The sequence below is a fragment of the Taudactylus pleione genome, unplaced genomic scaffold (genome assembly GCF_031769625.1).
Source record: "Taudactylus pleione unplaced genomic scaffold, aTauple2 ptg000609l, whole genome shotgun sequence".
Classification (NCBI taxonomy): domain Eukaryota; kingdom Metazoa; phylum Chordata; class Amphibia; order Anura; family Myobatrachidae; genus Taudactylus; species Taudactylus pleione.
The window spans coordinates 431,214-453,994 of NW_028285011.1; the positions used below are offsets into that span (position 1 = coordinate 431,214).

The 22,781-nt window shown below is 43.7% G+C and overlaps 1 protein-coding gene across 5 annotated transcripts in view; it reads left to right on the forward strand.

Moving 5' to 3' along the window:
* The window catches only part of HERC2 (HECT and RLD domain containing E3 ubiquitin protein ligase 2), a 268,507-nt gene that overhangs the window by 241,821 nt on the left and 3,905 nt on the right, over positions 1 to 22,781 (forward strand). For all 5 annotated transcript variants that reach the window (XM_088454087.1, XM_088454088.1, XM_088454089.1 and 2 more), the window contains exons 82-90: positions 8,216 to 8,307; positions 8,919 to 9,058; positions 10,221 to 10,408; positions 10,646 to 10,843; positions 11,357 to 11,440; positions 12,049 to 12,190; positions 12,798 to 12,992; positions 16,976 to 17,088; positions 18,546 to 18,736. In XM_088454087.1, the coding sequence (XP_088310213.1) occupies positions 8,216 to 8,307; positions 8,919 to 9,058; positions 10,221 to 10,408; positions 10,646 to 10,843; positions 11,357 to 11,440; positions 12,049 to 12,190; positions 12,798 to 12,992; positions 16,976 to 17,088; positions 18,546 to 18,736 (1,343 nt within the window). The remainder of the gene's footprint in view (positions 1 to 8,215; positions 8,308 to 8,918; positions 9,059 to 10,220; positions 10,409 to 10,645; positions 10,844 to 11,356; positions 11,441 to 12,048; positions 12,191 to 12,797; positions 12,993 to 16,975; positions 17,089 to 18,545; positions 18,737 to 22,781) is intronic.

Here is a 22,781-nt window from a genome sequence, read left to right on the forward strand (position 1 = left end):
CGTGGTCTGGGTCCCCCCGCATACCTCTCCTCCGCTGTGGCTCAGGTCTGTGTATGCAGCGCTGTGTCCTACCAGGCCCTGTGTCTGTGTAGTTGAGTGATCAGCGCTGTTAGTGCAGGAATTGTTATTTCTCTGCATTGTATGTGACTGTGCTAGCGCTGCCTGTAACTTTTCTTCTCTAAACTGTCAGCTTTATTACTGTCCCTGTTCTTTCTGCTAAAGCCCTTGCGGTGCGGTGCTGCAGGGTGGTCTCTCGCCTATTTAATACTTAATTGGTGAGAGAGGTCACATACGTGGTGCCATCATGTCTGAAAGTGATTTTCCCCTCCGGCTACAGTGTACCACGTGCAAAGTACCGTTAGCGGAGGGGGAGGGTAGCGCGGAGGGCCTTTGCCGGCAGTGTTTGTCCATGGCGCGGCCTATTACGGTTACAGCACCGGTACAGGAGCCGCCCTGGGCTTGTTTCGCTCAGGCGTTAACAGCTTTAGTGGGCCAGTTAGCTCCGCAGCCCGCGTTTACTCCGATGGGTTTGTCCCAGCAGTCTGTGGTGTCGTCACCCATGCAGGGGTTCCCACGACAATTGGTGGTACCCCACAGTCTCCCTATTTCCCCGCTCCCGGGTTCTCAGGAGCCAGCGTGGGTTAACTCCCTGACGAGTTCTGTACAGCACTTGTCGGATGTGTTGCAAGGGGAGTCTGTGATGCGGCCTCATAAAAGGCCGGTGGCGTCTCTGTCCGCTCCTTATGAGGATGACGAAGGGACGTCTGATGATGGGGAGATTCTGGATCCTTACGATCAGGAACCTTTCCATACTAAGGACGCTGATGCTAAGTCCAAAGTATATATTCCTGGACTTATTCGGGCAGTCCGCACAGCCTTGGTGATTGAGGACGAAGTTCCCCCAGCGGCTAAATCTAAGTATGCCTTTTTCAAAGATGTGAAGGGCGATGCCACAGTCTTTCCTCTTTCGGGTCAGTTGGTGGACCATTTAGAGGAGGCGTGGAAACAACCTGGCAAAAGATACCAGCCGCAGAGACGCCTGGCGGTGGCTTATCCGTTCGCGGATAATTATTTTGCTAAGTGTGAATCCCCTCCACAGGTGGATTCTCACGTGACCCGTCTTGTCCGTAGTGCCACATTGCCGATGCCATCCATGTCCTCCCTTAAGGATGCTACGGACCGCAAAGTAGAAATCTGCCTGAAGTCTGCTTATTCCCTTGCAGGGGGGGCAGCACGGCCGGCTATGGCCATTTGCTGGGTTGCCAGAGTGATGGAGCGCTGGGCGGATTCATTAGAGGCTTCTTTTGAATCCGACTGTCCGGCCGAACAGGCGGAGTTGATTGGCAATCTCCGTGATTCGGCCACCTACATCAACGAGGCGGCTCTAGACATTAGTACTCTGGTGTCTAGAATTTCTTCAGCAGCGGTAGCTGCTCGTCGCACCTTGTGGCTGCGATCCTGGAAGGCGGACGCAGATCCAAGAAAGGTCTGGAAGCGTTGCCGTTTACCGGAGAAGTTCTCTTCGGTCCGGATCTGGATAAGATTGTGGCCACGCTGGCGGCAGCCAAATCTGCTTGTCTCCCGTCGGCCGCTGCTCCTTCTGGTTCTGGACCATCGTCCTTTCGGTCATCTAGGGCCCAGGGCAGGCCCAAACCACAGTCGTTTCCTCGACAGGCTGGCCCTAAGAAATCGGTCAAGCCCCGGAAACAGGCATGGAGTACCAGACGTCCGGCCCCCAAGCCAGATGACAAGCCTGCGGCCTGACGGTCCGGGTCTCCCCTTGGGGGATCCCAGGGTGGGAGGCCGCCTGCTGCAGTTCTCCCGGTGTTGGTCGTTCACTACGACAGACACTTGGGTTCTGGAGGTGGTCTCTCACGGGTACGCCCTCTCCTTCCGGCACAGACCCCCGGCTCGATTCTTCACCACGGGTCTACCATCAGACCGGAACAAGGCTACGGAGCTGCGGAAGGTATTGCACACTATGCTCCAGGCTGGAGTTATAGTGCCTGTTCCATTCTCCCAGAGGGGCCAGGGTTTCTATTCAAATCTTTTTTTGGTACAGAAACCCAATGGGTCATATCGTCCGATTCTCAACCTCAAAGCACTCAACAAGTCTTTGCGGGTCCCGAAGTTTCGGATGGAGACCCTACGGTCCATCATTCTGGCGCTGGAACCTGGGGACTACATGGTGTCATTGAACTTACAGGACGCTATGGCGGTCATGGCGGCTTCTCTGCGGCTGCAAGGAGTCCGCATGTTGCCGTACTTGGACGACCTGTTATTGGTGGCAGGATCTCCAGAGCTCCTGTTACACCACTTGGACCTGACCATTGCACTGCTGCAATGGCACGGCTGGCTAATCAACTGGCAGAAGTCCACTCTAATCCCGTCTCGGAGGATTCTGCATCTTGGAGCCTTATTGGACTCGGGACAGCAAAGGATCTTCGTGACGGAGGACAAGATCTCTGCTTTACAGTCAAGGGTGCGCAGTTGTCTGCACAGCCGCCGGGTGTCCTTACACTCGGCGATGAGGTTACTGGGCTCCATGGTGTCGGTGTTCGACATGGTGGAATACGCCCAGTTTCACTCCAGACCTCTGCAGCACCTGATCCTGTCCAAGTGGAACGGGCTGCCTCAGTCTCTGAAGTTCCAGACGATTGTGCTCACCCCGGAGGTTCGCCTGTCCCTTGCGTGGTGGTTAAAGACGACCCACCTCAACAAGGGACGTCCGTTCTGGGTTCCAAATTGGGTCCTGTTGACAACGGACGCCAGTCTTCGGGGCTGGGGAGCAGTTTCGGGTCCACACTTGTTCCAGGGCAGGTGGACACCGACAGAAGCGGAGCTTCCAATAAATATCTTGGAACTCCGTGCGGTCTTCAATGCTCTCCTGCAGGCACAGCGGTTTCTCCAGGGTCACCCGGTGCAGGTCCAGTCGGACAATGCTACCACCGTGGCCTACATAAACAGGCAAGGAGGAACTCGCAGTCGGGCGGCTCTCGTAGAGGTCTCTCGGATCCTGGTTTGGGCGGAGCGCAATCTTCCGGCCATATCAGCGGTCTTCATCCCGGGAGTGCTAAATTGGGAGGCAGACTTTCTAAGTCGCCAGGACGTTCATCCAGGGGAATGGTCCCTGCACCCGGACGTTTTTCAACTACTGGTGGACAGGTGGGGTCTTCCAGAAATCGACCTCATGGCGTCCCGGCACAACAACAAGTTGCCGGTGTACGGGTCTCGCACAAGAGACGAAGGGGCGTCTCTGGTGGATGCTCTGTCCGTCCGGTGGACGTTCAGGTTCGCATACCTGTTCCCTCCGGTCTCCCTTCTTCCACGGGTAATCCGGAAATTCAAACAGGAAGGAGGGACGCTCCTGTTGATAGCTCCCGCGTGGCCCAGACGGCACTGGTTCTCAGACCTTCAGGGTCTGTCCGTGGACAGTCCTTTGCGGTTGCCGCTACGACCGGACCTTCTGTCTCAGGGTCCTTGTCTTCACCCGGACCTGACTCGGCTGTCTTTGGCGGCGTGGCTGTTGAGACGGCCATGCTGAGGTCCTGGGGGTTTTCCAGCTCTGTGGTGCGTACCATGTTACGAGCTCGGAAACCGTCTTCCGCGAGGATATACCATCGCGTGTGGCATATGTTCTTCCAGTGGTGTCGACCGAGAGGTTATGCACCGCGGGAGTTTCGTCTGTCTCGGATTCTCGCCTTCCTACAAGCGGGACTAGATCATGGGCTTCGCCTTGCTTCTTTGAAGGTACAGGTTTCGGCCCTATCTGTCTGGTTTCACCGTAGGATTGCTACAATCCCGGATGTGCGCACCTTTATGCAAGGTGTTCTCCGTATTCAGCCGCCCTTTGTTCCACCTGTGGCGCCTTGGGATTTGGCTGTGGTCCTGAGGGCTCTCCAAGGACCGCCGTTTGAACCACTGGGCTCAGTGGATATTAAATGGCTAACAGCTAAGACTGTTTTCCTTCTGGCCGTTGCTTCAGCCAGACGTGTTTCTGAGTTAGGGGCTCTTTCTTGTAGACCCCCTTTCTTGGTTTTTCATGGGAACAGGGCAGTGCTCCGCACTCGGCCCAAGTTTCTTCCCAAAGTTGTTTCCCAGTTTCATGTTAACGAGGAAATAGTTGTTCCGGCCTTTAACTCACCGGGTCTTTCCGTGGGTGAGGCCTCTTTGGATGTTGTGCGGGCCTTAAGGACTTATGTTGACCGCACTTCTTTGTTTAGGAAGTCGGACGCTTTGTTGTCCTCTATGGCTTCTGTAAAAAGGGTTGGCCTGCTTCAAAGCAAACTTTGGCAGCCTGGATCCGTATGGCTATTTCTGAAGCTTATCTTCATGAAGGCCTACCGGTCCCTCCTTCTCTGAAGGCTCATTCCACTAGGTCTGTGGGTCCTTCGTGGGCAGCTCGACGTGGTGCCTCGGCAGTTCAGATCTGCAAGGCTGCTACGTGGTCTTCTGTCCATACCTTCGTGAGGTATTACTGGTTTGACACCTTCGCCTCTCAGGATGCTTCCTTCGGGCGGCGGATTCTCCTTTCTGCACAGGAGCGTCCCCACCCTTAAAGGATACTGCTTTGGGACATCCCCAAGGTATCCTGTGGATACCCTATGGACCCTGAAGTAGAAAATATGAGATATGGTAAGAACTTACCCTTGTTATCTCTATTTCTACGAAGTCCATAGGGTTCCACAGGACTCCCGCCCTGTCGCACCTGTGCTGCAGATGGGCTTTGCTCTGGTCACCGGTTTTCCGTCTCCCTCTGGTGAGAATGTGATTCTTGTATGTGTCCAGATCTTTGTTCTCTCTCTTCCTTCTCCTCCTCCGGCCTATGGCTTGGTAACTAACTGAGGTGCCTTGGCCCGGGGGCGGGGTATAGGAGGGGGACCTAGTGCATCCTGGGAGGCTGAAAGCTTAACTCTTTGGTGCCCTGCGACTGACGTCACACCTATACCCCAAGGTATCCTGTGGAACCCTATGGACTTCGTAGAAATAGAGATAACAAGGGTAAGTTCTTACCATATCTCATATTTTTCCTTTCCCTTAGCAAACAGTTTCATGTGACGAATCTGTAACATTCTGTGGCCTACTAAACCATATTCCAGGGCCAAAAATGTTTAGGAATATTGGGCCTGATTCAGCAAGGATCACAACTGCGATTATGCACCCAATCGGCAGATTGTTGCGTTCTGCTCATGCATCGCAGTGCGCGTGTGTGCGAACACTCCTCTGTGATCGATCTGTGATTGCTGTGACTATGCAGACCCGTCGCAGAGTGATTGACAGGAAGTACTGTTTGGGGGTGGTGATGATGGGGGGGGGGGGGGGAGTGGTCAGCGAAATGCAGATGTGCCAGTGCATTTGAACGCCGTTGCAGGGGCATTCAGAAATCAGCCACTGCGATGCCATGCGCAGCTTGTGTACTCACTGGGTGCGAGGAGGTTAGAATTCCTGAGTAAGCTCAGAGCTTGTGCAAGTGTGCGCGAGGCTGCGATGGTACTCTGTCACCGCTGATGGTTTCACAGTCTTGCTAAGTGTTACGGATGTGTGTAAGGTAAGGTGGGCGTCCTTATGTTGGGCTGCGACGACATAGCGATCGCAGAGGATTAGCATATCTTCACAGTGAGACTGCATGCGTAATCGCTATTGCAGTTGCGATCCGTACTGAATCAGGCCCATTGTCTTTAACATTTATCATAGTCTGTACAGAATTTTTATTTTGTCACAGATAATCCATACTTTACTTTTGCCTATGCCCTGCCCAGACAATGAAGAACTTTCTGCATATCATCAACTTTTTTTTTTTTAAACTGTCTTTAGCTGCCATCATATTGTGGTAATGTGAGTAGATTATGACACACAAATAAGACTAAGGGGCATAATCAATTAGGTACGAAAAGTCACGGACTTTTCACATGCCGGACTTTTCGCCGTCATTGCTGGTTTTCCATGCGAAAAAGTATTGCGCGTCCCCGCTTATCCCCGTATCCAATTAGAAATCAGCGAAAACTGGACCTGGTGAAACTGTATTACACCTGTATAGAAACAAGGCAATAATATCTATGACTCACAGGATAACTGATTTGTAAACAAAAGGGGTTTTCTATGCCCTCACACTTAAGGTGGGTGAAAGATATATCTGCAGATCGAGTGATCTGCAGATGATGATCGTTCATACACACTGAACGGCCATCATCTACGGGTCCCGCCTCCCCTCCCCCCATGGCTGCAGCTCCGTGTGTACGGGCGGTCTGCAGATCGCTCGTACACACCTGCCGAGGGACAGATATGTCTGCAGACCTATCGGTCCATCGGCTGTGCAGCCAATGCAATATGTCGGTGAACGCCGACGGGCAGCAGATACATTGGCCGATCAATTGATGTATCTGTCAGTGTGTACCCGTCTTACTATCACAAGTGACTCAAGTATAAGATAGGACTAGGTTTTCATTAGCATGTTAATTCCACCCAAGAGGATATGTGGAGGTCATAAGGGTGTATCTCTGAGGGCATCCTATGACCAGGAATACAATTAAGGCCTTTTGGCTGGAGCCACATGTTGATTACATATGAAGCAGGAAATCATACTCAGTAGGCATCTGCAGGTATAAACCAAAACTATTCCCTCTGGCCTTCAATTGATTACACATACAGCAGAGATTAATGAAATTAATCATTCTCTAATCGCTAGCAGTGTCCAACTGCCCACAAAGAGGTATCGCGCCTATTCGCAGGTTAGGTGCGATTTTTAAATCGCTTAAGTGTTGTTTTAGAGATATGAGATCTCAACAATCCCACATCGCATATGCATGTCATCTGATAGCTAAAATAATGATAATTAAATTGAACACTCAATATTTTCGGTAATCATTCGACAGTGAAAGTTATAAAGGATTATTTGGTTTTAAGCTTAAAGGGATTTAGCAGTTAGCTGGGAGGGTCCTAGAGCTAATTAACCCACCATTCAGCCAAGACTGAGATGACCTCATCCAAAATGTGATGTTCTGCTGATAAAATGTATGAACTACCTGCGTTCAAACTGAGGGATCAATTCCGTGTTGAAGTTTAACCTGCATTCCTTGCATTTCTTACCGTTCCTTCCGGACAGATTAGCTGAGTGTTAATTTGTAAGTCTTTCCTTTTTATTATAAATTGCTTTACATGTATGTATACTTTTGTAACCATTTTTCTTTATAACAATCGTTTAAAACGAAGCATTGTACTCCTTTTGTAAATAAAGTATTCTTTATCAGTTTATTTTATATATGCCCCAAACCCAGTCTTCAGCAGTCTAAATCTCTTCAAAGGCTAAGCTATAAATTGTTGTTAGTTGCCAAGCAGGGGGCCAGCGAACTGTGCGGTCGTTTGTGTTGCCCAGCCGCCGCAATTGTGATAGAGGCTATGCTATAACTGTGTTAATTGCTAGAAGCAGGTGGCGACCGATTAACTAACTGAGTGGGAATCCTGTTGCCGAGCCTGTGCAATTGTTAGATAGCGCATCGGTGGCTTCTTTGAGTAAAACATCCATCAGTGGAGGCAGTACAATAAACAAGGTATTCAGATTACGGCGCACTGTTAATAGCAGAGTTGCACCTCCAGTCAGGGATTCTTGCAGAGGTCCCTGACAGCCTGCAACATAATTATAATTCTATATTCTTCTCAATAATTGTGCTGTGAAAAATAAGGAATATTAAATTATATAATTGCACCTTTAAAAGGTAAATTCCATTAATGGGAGTTCAATTTGCAAAGTTTGAACAGGATTAAGGAATATTTTATTATAGGTGATTCGTAATTGAAGGAGTATTTCCAATAGTAGTTTACAAATAGTAATTCATGCTAATCAGGAAGAAGAGGAAGGTCTAAGATCACAAATAGCAAGTCCGGTTCAGTATAGTAGTAAGGTGGGATAACTCCAGTATCTGATGGCATCTCATGGAGACAAATGGTTTGCATCAACTGTATTAGGCGATGGCCGTATTTATATTAAAGACACCTTGGGTAACATGGTTACATATATTTGTTCAATATGTTTATTCGGTACATAACATTTAATATTTTATATAAGAATTAAATTATTTTGAGACAAAACAAATGAATGCAGCCTCATGCCCTCTTTTTACAGATTCTGAATCTCATGAAGCAATTTACCTTTTTTTAATATTACAAATTTTGTAATTCCACTTTGTTGGTGTGCTTTAATTAACACTGTATTTTGCAGATTGACTCTCTGACAGGACTTGGCGTTACCAAAGTGGAATGTGGCTCTCAGTTCTCTGTAGCTCTGACAAAGTCTGGTGCTGTCTACACATGGTATGTTGAGTTTGCCTATTATAAAATAGGTGTAAAGTAATGCTAATATCTTCTCATTCACAAGCTGGGTATACACCATATGATGTGTGCGCATGGCATACACACTACAAGATCCGGTGTAGAATGGCACAGATATAGCAGCATGGCGTTGTTCATTGCGTCATCTCATCTGCTGTGCAGAACAGCAGATGGTACAATGCGTTGTATGACTGGTGTGTATACGCGATCGTGCATATACAGTATGCGATTGGCATGATATAATTCTGGACTGTCAGAACGATATATCTTATAGTGTACTTAAGGGGTTTATGTGAAAAGCGTGGCGAAGTGGACCAGTGTAAAATTTGCCCATAGCAACCAATCCGCCTTTACCTATTTTTTTTTTTTTTTTTTATAGACTGTACTTGATAGATGCTACTTCAAATCTGATTGGTTGCTATGGGCAACTTCTCCACTGGTTCACTCATCCACTCATTCACTGCTTGATACGTAAATGTTTTGTTTTGCTATAAACAAACATATAAAACCTGTGAATAACTGTGTCACTTTTTACCAAGTGTATTGTTGCATACTGGTTTGTCAGAGTTTTCACTTGCTAACTTACTATTCAGGGGGAAAGGGGACTACCATCGCCTAGGTCATGGATCAGATGATCACGTGAGGAGGCCACGCCAAGTCCAGGGTCTTCAGGGGAAGAAAGTTATCGCAATTGCTACTGGATCATTGCACTGTGTATGCTGCACGGAGGATGGTAAACCCTTTCTTATATTTATTTTTTATATAGTAAATGCTTTGCAATGCACACATTTAAAGAGTATATGTCTGCAGGTGTAACAGTACTGAGGAGAGTGGTAGATTTCTCAATAAAAATTAGCTTTCCTTTTAAATTGAGCTTTATAGCCAATTTCTGAGTGAAAATGGCCAGCACTATTACTTGTTCCCTCAGGATACAGGGGTTTTATTGCTTATAGAGTCTTCCAATATGTTTCAAGGTTTATTTCTCTCTATAATCTTAGCACTGCTCGCAGGAGTCAGGGAAGACTATCCATTTACTCTTTTGTGGCTTGTTTACCATGTTGCTGCTGCAATTTAGATGTAGATATAGAGGTATATTTACTAAAGTGCGGGTTTATAGATGTGGAGGCGTTGCCCATAGTAACCAATCAGTTTCTAGCTATTCTCTTCTAGAAGGTGCTAGATAAATTATAAATAGAATTCAGCAGGAGACATTACAATTGAACAGAACAACAAACACATTGATGCAATTAAAAGCAAATCACATGGCATACAGAAAGAAGCAAGCTCTGGTCAGAACTTTAAGGAAGTCTGTCTATAGGTACCTTGAAGCATGTAGAATGATAACAGATAGCTGACAGCCATGGGACACAATGTAGAGAGATCCTGCCTGTGAGAGCTTGCATTATTTAAGTTATATTTGCTAAAATTGTTTGATACAAATAAAATCTGCTGTTCTGTCATCCAACACCTGTCAAAAATTCTCCCTGCTGCACTGCAGTTCTGTTCCAAAAAAGGAAGGTTCCGCAGCACCTACCAATACCACCCAAAATTATGGGATTACTGGTGCTGCTAAAGGATTCTGGTGGTGGCAGCAACTTGTGACACTTTGGTGGTGTGCAGTACACCCCTTAGTGAGTCCCTGGTGGCCTATGACTGGATAAGTATACCTAAGACAAATCTGTAACTACCCCCCCCACCCTTCCCCAAAGAGGATGGCAGTATAAGCCCGTACTGAAATTGTAAAGAAGCAATTGTGAGCTCCAAATCAAGCCCAACCAATTAGATGGGCCATATGGTACATTGTTTTTAGGGTTTGTGCGTCTTTTTGGTTTTTTTACCCTTTCCTCATTATTTTTGTGTTAATTTTTTACAACTAAAATGTCCGTGTTCTGTAGGAGAAGTGTACACATGGGGAGATAATGATGAAGGGCAGCTCGGAGATGGAACAACAAATGCTATTCAACGACCCCGCCTCGTGGCAGCTCTTCAGGGTAAAAAGATAAACAGAGTGGCTTGTGGATCCGCTCACACACTAGCCTGGTCTACTAGTAAACCTGCTAACGCCGGCAAGCTCCCCACACAGGTAATTACCAACGGACCTATTTGCTGTCTATTTTTTGAATTTCACCATCTTTTGCACGTGGTTTCATGGCTACAGCTCTGGGAGGTTACATATCATCTTGAATGGTAGCTGCTTTATTGTTTTTGTTCACATGTTCAAAGGCTTTGTTTGCCCTTCAGCCCTTCCCAGGTATCTTGTACCATATATGCTAAAATACACTACATTACTTTTATTTTATGAGGTGCATTGTTTTTGCAGGTTCCAATGGAATATAACCACCTCCAGGAGATTGTGATCATTGGTTTGAGGAATAGGTTACTGTTACTGCACCATATTTCTGAGCTCTTTTGTCCATGCATCCCTATGTTCGATTTGGAGGGGAGACTTGATGAGACCGGCCAAGGTCCCTCTGTTGGCTTTGACACATTACGTGGAATTCTCATCTCCCAAGGAAAGGTACTAATGCTTCTGAGCTCTTAAATTCTAAAAGAGGGGGACCTTTGCATTATTGGAACTGGTCACTATTTCTCCTAAAGGAGCTGCCTGTAGTATGTTGTGTTTTTTTTGTTTTGTTTTTTTTTAGAATTCAAAATTAAAATAATATTTTTCTAAAGTATCATTCTTGGGGCTTAAGCAGAGTTGTGTGTGTTTTTTATTTTACTTTGCAATGCTACAATTTCTCTGTAAAACGTGTACAATGAGAATGGTCATACTGCTTCCATGTTTTTTTTCGTAAAATGAGCTAGTATCCAATAGGAAAGTGCTGCTAGATGTTCGCTTTGAGATGGATGAGTGTTTGCGTGACATTACCAAGCCATAACTTTTGTACAAAGTCAGTCAGATTTGAGGGACTTATACTTTTACAGCTCCTTTTATGGAATATGTTGTATGTCATATGTGCTATTACATCTTGCGTTGCTTTTCTGCAGATCTTAATTTCAGAATGATTTTAATGCTGTTTGTCTGTAGGAGGCCGCATTCCGCAAAGTTGTTCAAGCCACTATGGTCCGAGACCGTCAACATGGTCCTGTAGTTGAATTAAACAGAATACAGGTGAGCTTGTGTACAACACGGACTCAAGAATGACGCCTAAGGCAGCATCTGCTTCTGCCTTCCGAAACATAGAGGCTGATGTATCACAGCATGCAGAGAGATGAAGTGGATGGAGATAAAGTACCAGCCAAGCAGCTCCTAACTGTCACTTTACAGGTTGTGTTTGAAAAATGACATAAGTTGATTGGTACTTTTTCTCCATCCACTTTATCTCTCTCCAAAGTTTGGTACATATACCCCGTAGTTCTGTGTCAATCCTGTCTCCTAAAACACATTTCTGATTTAGGACCCAGGCAGGCACTGCACACAATGTTGGGCTAAAGTGACCTTGTGTTGAGCAACATTCTTGAGCATTTATTATTTAGACAAGGATTCCGAACAGCCGCCACTGTTAGCTTGACCTGCTTTAACCTAATAACATAGAAATAAATCTATTGTGTATAACTATGTGAATACAACACTAGTTACCTGTATACACTTTCATTGAGAACTTTTGAGATTAGGAGGAGGAGAAAGTAGTATGTTCTGCTAGGCCTGTTCACATCCAAATGCATTAATCTCTGTTGTCAATGTAGTAAATTTAATCCCCAAAGTTTTTATTTTAATAGGTCAAGCGCTCGAGAAGTAAAGGTGGCTTGGCAGGTCCAGATGGTACCAAATCTGTCTTTGGCCAGATGTGTGCAAAAATGACTTCCTTCAGTCCGGACAGCCTATTGCTACCTCATCGTGTCTGGAAAGTCAAATTTGTTGGTATGTAATGAATTTTCCAAAAGCATACTGTATATTTCCACTGTATAGTATTCCATACTTGCCTACTCTCCTGAAAGGTGCGGGAGACTCTGAATATTTTGGGTAGTTCACCACACCCCCGGAAGAGTGGCCTGATCTACCGCATCCCGCCTACTACCAAGTGAAGAGGGCAGGATGGGGAGATAATACCGGGAATTGTGGGTTCATAGGGAGGGGGCGGGGCTAAAGTGCCACAAATTGCAACACCTCCCCACGGACATGTGATTTGCAGCATTTTCCTGTGACAAAGCTGGGCCCAATGACGAGAGTCCGGCCCAGCCCCCTAAAGTGGTTAGCTGCATCACCTCTCTGGGCTTCTCTCGAATAGAAGATTTTAATAAATATATATATATATATATATATATATATATATATATGTGTGTATGTATGTGTATAATACAAAAAAAATTCTAAGTACAACCATCCTTAATTTTGGTATATTATTTTAAATATTGAGTATGAATGTTAAAAAAAAAGCCTTTATTAGAGTAGCCTCAGTTGTCCATTGTTTTCAGAGTCCTGCGAGTCTTAATAAACCTCTACTATATAAACAATTTTATAATGTTAGGTGAGTCTGTGGATGATTGTGGAGGAGGATACAGTGAATCCATCGCAGAGATGTGTGAAGAGCTTCAAAATGGACTGACTCCACTACTTATTGTAACACCGAATGGCAGAGATGAGTCTGGTGCTAATAGAGACTGCTTCCTGTTAAATCCAGCAGCTAAGACCACTCTTCACATGAACATGTTTAGGTTTCTAGGTAAGCGTTTTAACAGAGAAAGTATTGATTTAAAGAAAGTGTTTGTGTGTATACAGATGCATCCTCATACCCTTAAAGGTATATTTACTGAAGTGAGTTTTTAGAAGTGGGGATGTTGCCCATAGCAACCAATCAGATTCTACTTAACATTTAACTAGCACCTTCTAGAAGATAATAGCTAGAATCAGATTGGTTACTATGGACAACATCTCCACTTCTAAAAACTCACACTTTAGTGAATACACCCCTTAGCATCAATACTCCATGCAGTACAAGACTTCTCGCGCAAGTGAGCCGCCATGTCCTGTGCAACTTGGTTTGCGTAAAAAACATATCTTGTGTCTTTTTCAGCCTCATGTGTTTCTTCATAAGAGTGCACTGATTAATTTGGTATGTGGCACTTGTAAATCTGTGTCTGTATACGAAGCATAACTAAAAAAGACCTTCGGCGCAAGCCAAGTCGCATGGGACATAGCGCACTGAGAAGGGCTGTTTGGTGCGACAGCAGCAATAGTGTATGAGGACACATCTGTATGTATATGTGTGTATAGATATTGTAACCTTTTCTGAACCTGTAGTGCTGTCTGTTTATATCATTTTACTATATTGTGTTTTATATATTCTCACAATTTAAGTCTATAAATTAACATGTATTTGTGTGTGTATGTACCTATATCTCTATGGATCTATATTGTAATATATGTACTGTTTTTTTTTTTTTTTTTAGGGTTTTATATTTTTTCATTTTTGTTTAATTGTGGGGATGTGATGGATGATAGTGGACTTGGCCGTAAGGAACCCTGGCTACGGTCTTAAGTTATAATTTGTAAAGGTGCCCACATGCTCTTTGAGAGTTAGATGGCCAATTTGTACATTTTAGATGGACACAGACTAGCGATTTGTCCTTGATAGCTGAGGAAATATACTTACATCAGTCCCCCATTTCATTGGTGCATTAAAAACTTTAATCTGGGATATACAGGTTGAGTCTCCCATATCCAAAATGCTTGGGACCAGGGGTATTTTGGATATCGGAATATTCCGTATTTTGGAATAATTGCATATTATAATGAAATGTCTTGGAAATGGGACCCAAATATACACACAGAATGCATTTATGTGTTATATATATACCTTGTACACACAGCCTGCAGGTCATTTTAGACAATATTTTTTATAATTTTGTGCATCAAAAAAAGTTTGTGTACATACATGAAATTCATTTATGTTTCATATACACCTTATACACACAGCCTGAAGGTTATTTTATACAATCTTTTTAACAATTTGTGCCTTAATGTAATTTGGCAGAAAGTGCTTATTGTACCCAACTAATGCCCGTATTCAATTTGAGGCGAATTGTCGGAATCGGCCATAATTTATCGCCGAAGATGTCATTTTAGCCTATTTCAATTATTCCCGTATTTAATTACATTGACTTTTCGCCGGTGTGAAAAGTCAATGTTAAAAATCGGGGATAAATATTCGCCAGCCTGCACCCCAGGTAATGTCATTTAAAAGTAAACTGTGTCAAAAAAAATATAGAAAATAATCTGGGTACCCCAAAAATTTTTTCAATTTTGGGGTTAAAAAAAAAAAAGAGGAACAATGTTTAAAAAAAGAGGTGTTCTGTGAGTATGCGGCAGGTGTTTTCTAGAATAGGCTATTAGCGGCAGGTGCTTTTTTCCGAATTTAAAAAAAAAATCGTTTAGGGACTTAAAAATATGCTAGTACCCATTTTCAGGTACCCCAAATTTGATGGGACCACTTTTAAACACGAAAAAAAAGAAAAAGCAAAGTGCTCTTCTGCATCACTTCTTCAAAGTCGGGAAAAAAAACACCTGTCGTGGCTATTTAAAAACCCGACTTTCTTTTGCAGGCAAAAACGGGGGCACCCAAAGTGATCCCCCAGGTCAGGACATCTTTAGGGGGGTCCTACAATTATTTCCCGAAAATTCCTGTATCTTTTCGCCAATCAAAGTTTTGCCTGTTCTCGATTTCGCCTACTTTGGAATTAAATACGGGGAATAGCGGGCACGCGCTATACTTTTCCGCCTGGAAAACAGGCGAATGAGGCGAAAAGTCTGGACTTTTCGCCTCAAATTGAATACGGCCTAAGTCGCTATTTTACTGCTGATCGCTTCTATGTCTTGTTGACTTTAGTGATGGTTGCTTGAATAGTCATGTGACACCTGACATTTACGTTACCAGCCCTTGCACATGCTCATTCTTACTATATGCTGTTTGAGTCTCCCATATCCATATTTTCCAAAATACTGAATATTTGGCATGACTGAGATAGTGAAACCTTTGCTTATTGATGGTTCAATGTATACAAACTTTGTTTAAGGCATAAAATTATTAAAAAATATTGTATAAAATTTTACTTCAGGTTTTGTGTATAAGGTGTATATGGAACAGAAACGAATTTCATGTATGTACACAAACTTTGTTTGAGCAACAAAATTATTGAAAATATTGTATAAAATGACCTGCAGGCTGTGTGTATAAGGTGTATATAACACGTACATGCATTCTGTGTTTAGATATGGGTCCCATTCCCAAGATATTTCATTATGGAATGCAAATATTCCAAAATATGGAAAAATCCGATATCCAAATTACCCCTGGTCCCCAAGCATTTTGGATATGGGAGACTCAAGCTGTAATAAGAATAAGCTCCATTTGACTCTTGAGATCACAGAACAGACTAGCAGACCAATTACCACATAGAGAGCTGGGGAACTGCATACATTGTGTGTGATTTTTTTTTTGGAGCCTGTAGAAAGATTAAATATTTAGGCTGAAAATGCATTGCATCACTAATGCTGGGCATACACAGCCAGATAAAATGTCTGTCGGACCGACAGACATTTTATCTGGCCGGCTGCCAGCCGCAGATGTCGCCACCATACACTGTGAGAGAAATCTCAGTGTATAGCCCGACATCCGCGCTCCGCCCCCGGGGGAGGAGACATTTCCTGGAAGGAACACAGGAAATGTCTGTGTCGGCCGCGCTGGGCATACACTGCCCGATGCGGCCGACAGTTACCGGGTAAATATCGCATCGGACGGGCATGCTGGATAATCCTGCATGCCCGACCGAGCAATATTTAACCCTTAGTCGCCCACACACACGCTAAAATTATCGGGGCGATCCGCCTGATATCAGGCGGATCGCCCCGATAATTGTAGCGTGTATGGCCAGCATTAGAAAGCAACAAGTTCTCTGTTAACTCTGTATCTGAATGGACAATTGTAGGTTTTAGAGAAAATGATCCAATCCCATTTACTGTACATACTGTACAATTACACATGTATAATGGGTAATTTGTGTTGCAAAGCTGTCAGTTCTCTTGCTATCATAACACTGTTAGCTGTGCATATGATATGAAACTTAGTTGCTGTAAAATGAGACCCTGTATTATGGATGTGTATGGGAATGGTTTCTTTTGTTGCTTTGTGTATGTCTATGGTGCTGTAATGCAGTAATCTAATTTACAGAATCTAGTGAAACGTTTAAAGACTGTGCTTATGGTTGAACACATTCCAGATCTGCAGAACATAATATACATATAAATGCTAAACATCACACTCCGTAATGGGACTTGTGCTACTGCCAGCAGATATATGAATTGCTGCATTGCAGACACTAGTGAAAAGTGGTAGTTTAGTCGAGTATATGTAAAACATAAAAATACTATAGACCTTCAGCACTGTCACGGTTACTTAATGTATTTAGTTCTGTCATATCTCTAAAGCATATAATCTGTCTGTACTCCATATATCTTTTTACCACACATACTTCGAGCAAATGCTAGATCTCGATCTGTTGTGTGTATTGGAAGATACACAAGTGATTTGCAGACTTTCTTCACATGATTAATAGCTTACACTGCTGTGGTATGGAAAAGCAGCCTGTGTGAGCAAATAACTAGTGACTCGCAAACTATTAAGTGATTTTAGTTGTCTTTATTCTCTAGGCGTGCTCCTCGGAATTGCAATTCGAACTGGGAGCCCTCTAAGTCTTAATCTGGCTGAGCCAGTGTGGAAGCAATTGGCAGGAATGAATTTGACAATTGCTGATCTCAGTGAAGTAAGCATGTGTTCAAACTCCTAATATGTGACTATTAGCAGAGGACCCCATACCTTTTCACATCACCCCAGTGCTTCTCTTTGTATCGAGAAATAAGGGAATACATGAGAGAGAGGTTCAATTAATTAGAGCTTCAGATGTGTAGTCAGCACATGATGCAGGATTATCATTAACCGCTCAAAGGTAAAGGGGCCTATCCATTAGCAGATAAATTTGAACGATGAACGATATATTGTTCAGTCGTTCAATTTATCTGTCTTGGATAGGCCCTGAACGATGACAGATTCGCACTCCTGTGGCCAACAAATTGTGTCTTTCGTCTCTCCAACATGTTGGTCAATTATCGCTGACAGATATTAGAGTTATCTGTCAGTTTATAAGCGATAAATGGCGAACGATATTTTTTATGAAAATTAATAGAAACATAAAAATAAATCCACTCCCTGAATGATGTCATGCAATATCGTTCGTTGTTTGCAAAAATCTGTCATGTACATGACATATATGTCACCGCAGCCCCAGGGATTTTCAAGGGATAAATCTTTTGTCTTTCATCGTAGAGAAAGATCTGCTAATGGATAGGCCCCTTAACACTATGGGTCTGATTCGCACGCTGTTTTCCGAATTTTTAATCTTCTGCGCATTAATTCCGATTTTGTACGCAGAGTACGAGATGTTGCTTCTCATAGGAATGTCGCTGAAAGCTGCTGCGTGCAAAGGCGTTGAACCGTTCAGACAGAGATGCTGCGCCTGCCATAGGTACCGAGTGGTATTTCAGCATCTGCGGATGGTGACAGTAGGAGTCTCAGTCCTTGCACATTCAGACGTACGGATGTACATTAAGGAGGACTACGTAGTAGTATTAGCATAAAGATGCAGCCGAGACTGCAGCAATATACTCGGCCCAATAAGAAATTCTTCCTCGTTTCCCTTCTTTCCCTTATTTTTTAAATCCTAAAGGGGCTATCCAATTAGCCGTGGTAATTTACCGTGTGCTAATTGATCTCCCGGGGCTATCCAATTACCCGCGAAGCGCGGCCACGTGCAGCACTTATTGGGGATTTCGTTTTGCGGGATTTCAGCAGGCTCCAGAAAAGAATCTCCAATAATTAGCCTGCTTTCGTGAAGCCGCAAGCGAAAAGACACACGTTTGTGTACTTATCGTGGTTTCTATGTGTATTCACCCGAAAACAGATGTTTCAGGTGCAAAAAACAAGCTTTAATTGAATTACCCAAAGCTTAAACATGGGGAAAAGTTCAGTTTTTTTTTTTGCCCCTGAAAAATGATCTAGCCTAATTGAATTCCCCTAAATATTTGTCATTGCCTCATCAGATATGTTCATTTCATGTCATATAGTAACTTTATTATAGCACAATGTGGTGCCTTATTGTAGTATTGAATTGGTGGAATTGTATAATATTATTAAAACAAAATGTCTCATCTTTAATATTTTAAGGTGGATAAAGACTTTATTCCTGGGCTTATGTATATACGCGATAATGAGGCCACCTCAGAGGAGTTTGAAGCAATGATTCTTCCTTTTACTGTGCCCAGTGCAAGCGGTCAGGACATCCAGCTGAGCTCTAAGCACACTCACATTACACTTGACAATCGAGCAGAGTATGTGAGACTTGCAATCGGCTACAGGTTTGTATCACATCACTTGTGTAATAAAGTATTATGTATGTAAAAAAAAAGCCTATTGTACAGTAGATGTCTATTGTATACTGGTGATTATGGTACTATGGTTTCACATTTGTAAAAATTAAATTTCGTATAGTGACAGAGTAAGACCTCTTCTTTATTGATCTTTTAATATTGCTGGTACAGCCCATTGTTTCTTCTTGGCTGCAATTAAAACTGAAGATGACATTTGCTAGTCTGAAACCGTAAATTGTGCCAGCTTGGATCCCTTCCTGCTCGAGGTGATTGCCATTGGTAAAGCAACTTTCATCTATACATCCTTAGAGATGTAAGGATCAAGGTTCAAACAAACTGTCCTGTAGCCCTCAGACAGTAGGGAAGGGGACATATGAGGTACATTATAGGAATGTCAACACCCCTTGGAGGAATAGGATTCAGGCTGGGAATATTACTCTGAGGCGTCAGAGATTTGCTGATGTACAGTCCCTCCAACATGCAGAGAGTGGGTGAGTGAGTGAGTCCTAAAGCTGCAGCAAAGCATCTGCTGGAGTGTAAAAGGCAGCAGATTGCTTTGCTTAAGAAGTTCCTTGGAGTCGATCATTCAGTAAAGGGTCTTGTATTACAGGGCCACCACTTAGAGCTTAAAATACTTTACTACAGAACTGTCTGCCAGAGTAAGTGCAAAACCTCGTGACAATAACAGGCTTTCATCATAAGATTACTTCCCAGGCTGTGCTTGATGTGAAAAGCAGGAAATCCTCTGATGTAGTTATTATATATGGCCACTGTCCGCCATTGCAATGCAGGGCAAGGAGATGTTTTACAGAAATTATTATTTGTGTTTTAAAGTTGATATTACACTCTCTATGAGCAGAGTATAACACCAGGCTTTGTGTCACGCTATTGTGCCAATACAAATCAAATGCTCTTTAAAGTAGATATTTTCTAAGAAAATGGTGTAACAAACTCTTCTACCACAGGCTTTAAATTTAATTTAATTACTGTGTGTATCAGTGTTTCCCAAACCTAATTATAATCCTTTATTTTTAAATTGATTACTTTTTAAAATGATTTTTACAATTTTATACAAAACTACTCTGCAACATAGATATACCCAGACTATCATGCAATAAAAATCACTGCAATGGTGAGAGGAAATTGCAGGAAATACAACATTATACAGTCTATAGTAAATGCGGGTAACGGGAAATCTCCTGACAATTATAGTTGAAATATGAGTAATCAATCGGTGGTGGTTGAGCTCCCGTGCCCATCAACTTCAGTATAATCAGCAGGGTCAGCCTACTGTGGCCAATTTAACACTACCACGTTGATCCACCCAGATCAGAAAGGAAACTGCTAACAGACTTATGAAGGGGTTGGGTACGGGATGCCCGTGATCAGGATCCCGGCCGTCAGAATCCCGACGCTGGCATATCCGAGGGTTAGGATACTGACGCCTGCATGTAAGTATCCTAACCCTACCCCTAAATCTAACCCTCCCTCCCCACAGCCTAAACCTAACTCTCCCCCTAACCCCAATACTTACCGTTGGGAAACCGGCAGTCAGGATGCTACCGCCGGGATTCTGACTGGTGTCGGGATTCCGGCGCCGGCATCCTGTCAGCTGGGATTTGAACTACATCCTTTATGAAGTACTTAGTGAGAGCTTGGGTTGAACAATCATCTTAGCCAGGTTTACTTTGTTTTTATGCCAAACCTGCATTCTGGATTTAGCCATGCCAATTTCAGATGAATGTTTCGCTTAACCTAATCTGACACAGCGTTGGTAAATCTTTAAGTATTTATATCTGGACACCAATTGGAGAGGGAGGCCTGTGGGGAGAGCTGCAGGGCATGCATCCATCAGACAGAAAATGAGGGGTTTATTCCAGCTACTGCGGAGACCCAAGAAGAGACCAAATTGGTCACCACCTGTTACGTGTTGCCCAGGGAGGCGTATGAGTCAGAATGAGCAGCATATCAACCACATAAAGAGTTGATGGTATTCACTCTCTGACTGAAGGACCAACCTATCATCATCTTTTATTTAAACAAGCTTGCCGCGGGCATGGCAGGAAGGCCTGGATCCTGGAGGATCCAGTCCCCTTTAGCCATTACTGCAGAGTCCGGCCACCTTTGCAGCCCCACTTGTACAAAGTCAGCGCAGCCCATTTTAAGAAAGTGACACGAGTGATTGGCACGCTCGCAGCGCCATTTTTGAATTTGGCTGCAAGCTCAAGATGACCATGGCAAGCCAATTATGGCTTGACGCATCATCGCATCACCCGCAGGGGCTGGCTGATAGTGGCCAGCATGAGGCAGCAGCAGGGAGCTCGTTTGCAAAGAAGAGCTCCTGAAGATTGAAGCTGAAAGAAGACGCTGGCAGTCTTGGTGGGAAGCTGCCATTACAAAAGTGTTTAAACAGGCTGTCACCCACCAGGTGGTGGTTGGTTGTTTTTTTTTTTTTTAAATAAATTACAAAATTATTGGTTGTTACACAAAGAAGAAGAAATACAGGTGCACAACTCCAAATTAACTGATTATATATAAATAAATACATTTTGCAGTAAATACAATAGAGGTATTTGGCATAATCTTGGCCAAGCTTATGGGCCTGCCCACCATATCCGGGTAACCTCTTGTCGTGCAGGTCCCTAACATACTAAGGCTCAAATCCAGAGCGCAGGACACCCCCAAACTAGCCCAGCCAATCCACCCCAAAGCACCGCTCTAATAAGAAAAGTGAAGTGTTAAGAGCAGCCGCTGGCCGCATATAAAGCATAAAAATAAATGTAATATGCAATGTAATATGCACACCAGTCAGAGGCACAATAATAGGTAAGTCCTGCTAATATTTAGACTGTGTAGTGCAGCTTTGGTTCATTTTTGGGGTGTGGGTCCCCCTAGATTGCTTTGCTGATCTGCTTCAGGGCACCGCAGTATAACACATTTTCCTTTAACACATTTTAATACTTCACTGTCTGTTTCCTTTATATGTATTTCACTTTTTTATTTTTATGCTTTATATGCGGCCAGCGGCTGCTCTTAACACTTCACTTTTCTTATTAGAGCGGTGCTTTGGGGTGGATTGGCTGGGCTAGTTTGGGGGTGTCCTGCACTCTGGATTTGAGCCTTAGTATGTTAGGGACCTGCCCGACAAGAGGTTACCCGGATATGGTGGGCAGGCCCATAAGCTTGGCCAAGAATATGCCAAATACCTCTATTGTATTTACTGCAAAATGTATTTATTTATATATAATCAGTTAATTTGGAGTTGTGCACCTGTATTTCTTCTTTGTGTATATATCAATGGTCTCCACAAGTAGCACCTCCAATTATATATATATATATATATATATATATATATATATATATATATATATATATATATATAATGTCCAGAATGTGCAGTCTGAGATCTATTTTTTTTGTAAATTATTGGTTGTCCTGTATTTACGTTAATATTTTCTTTCCTTTCAATGCGGATTACAGGTGCCAGTGAGCCCTTAATGTCCAGGCATGTGCCATCATGCCGAGGCAGGTTTGCTGGTGCCTGTAGTCTGCATGTAAAGTACAATATTACTTCTATTTTTACAATATTACCCCGCACCCATTTCCACAAGGTGTGTGTTTGTGTGTAATTCTGGGCTCTTCAGCCCAGGACTGGTTGTTCCTTTGGAGGAGGGACCACATTTTATTTTTGGGGTCCCCACTTTCTAAGGACTTCTGGCCCTTGGCTGACAAGTTTGGGCCTAGTTAATGTGATGTCAAGGAGACCCCACACTGTGTCCCACTATGACGGCTGGTTCACAAATCAAGAAATAGGATCTATATATCCTGCGCAAACCACTATAGCAGCCTGTGAAACAACCTGGAGCCTTCACCAAATGAACCCCTTAAACAAGTATCCAAACAATAGAAAACGTGTCCACAATGGCGCTTATAGTGAGTTCTATATACAGAGGTGATTCCTATACCAGTCACCCAGTAACAGGTAAAAATAATGAGGTCTTACTCTTCAGAGTGAAGATGAAAGTTTTACGCT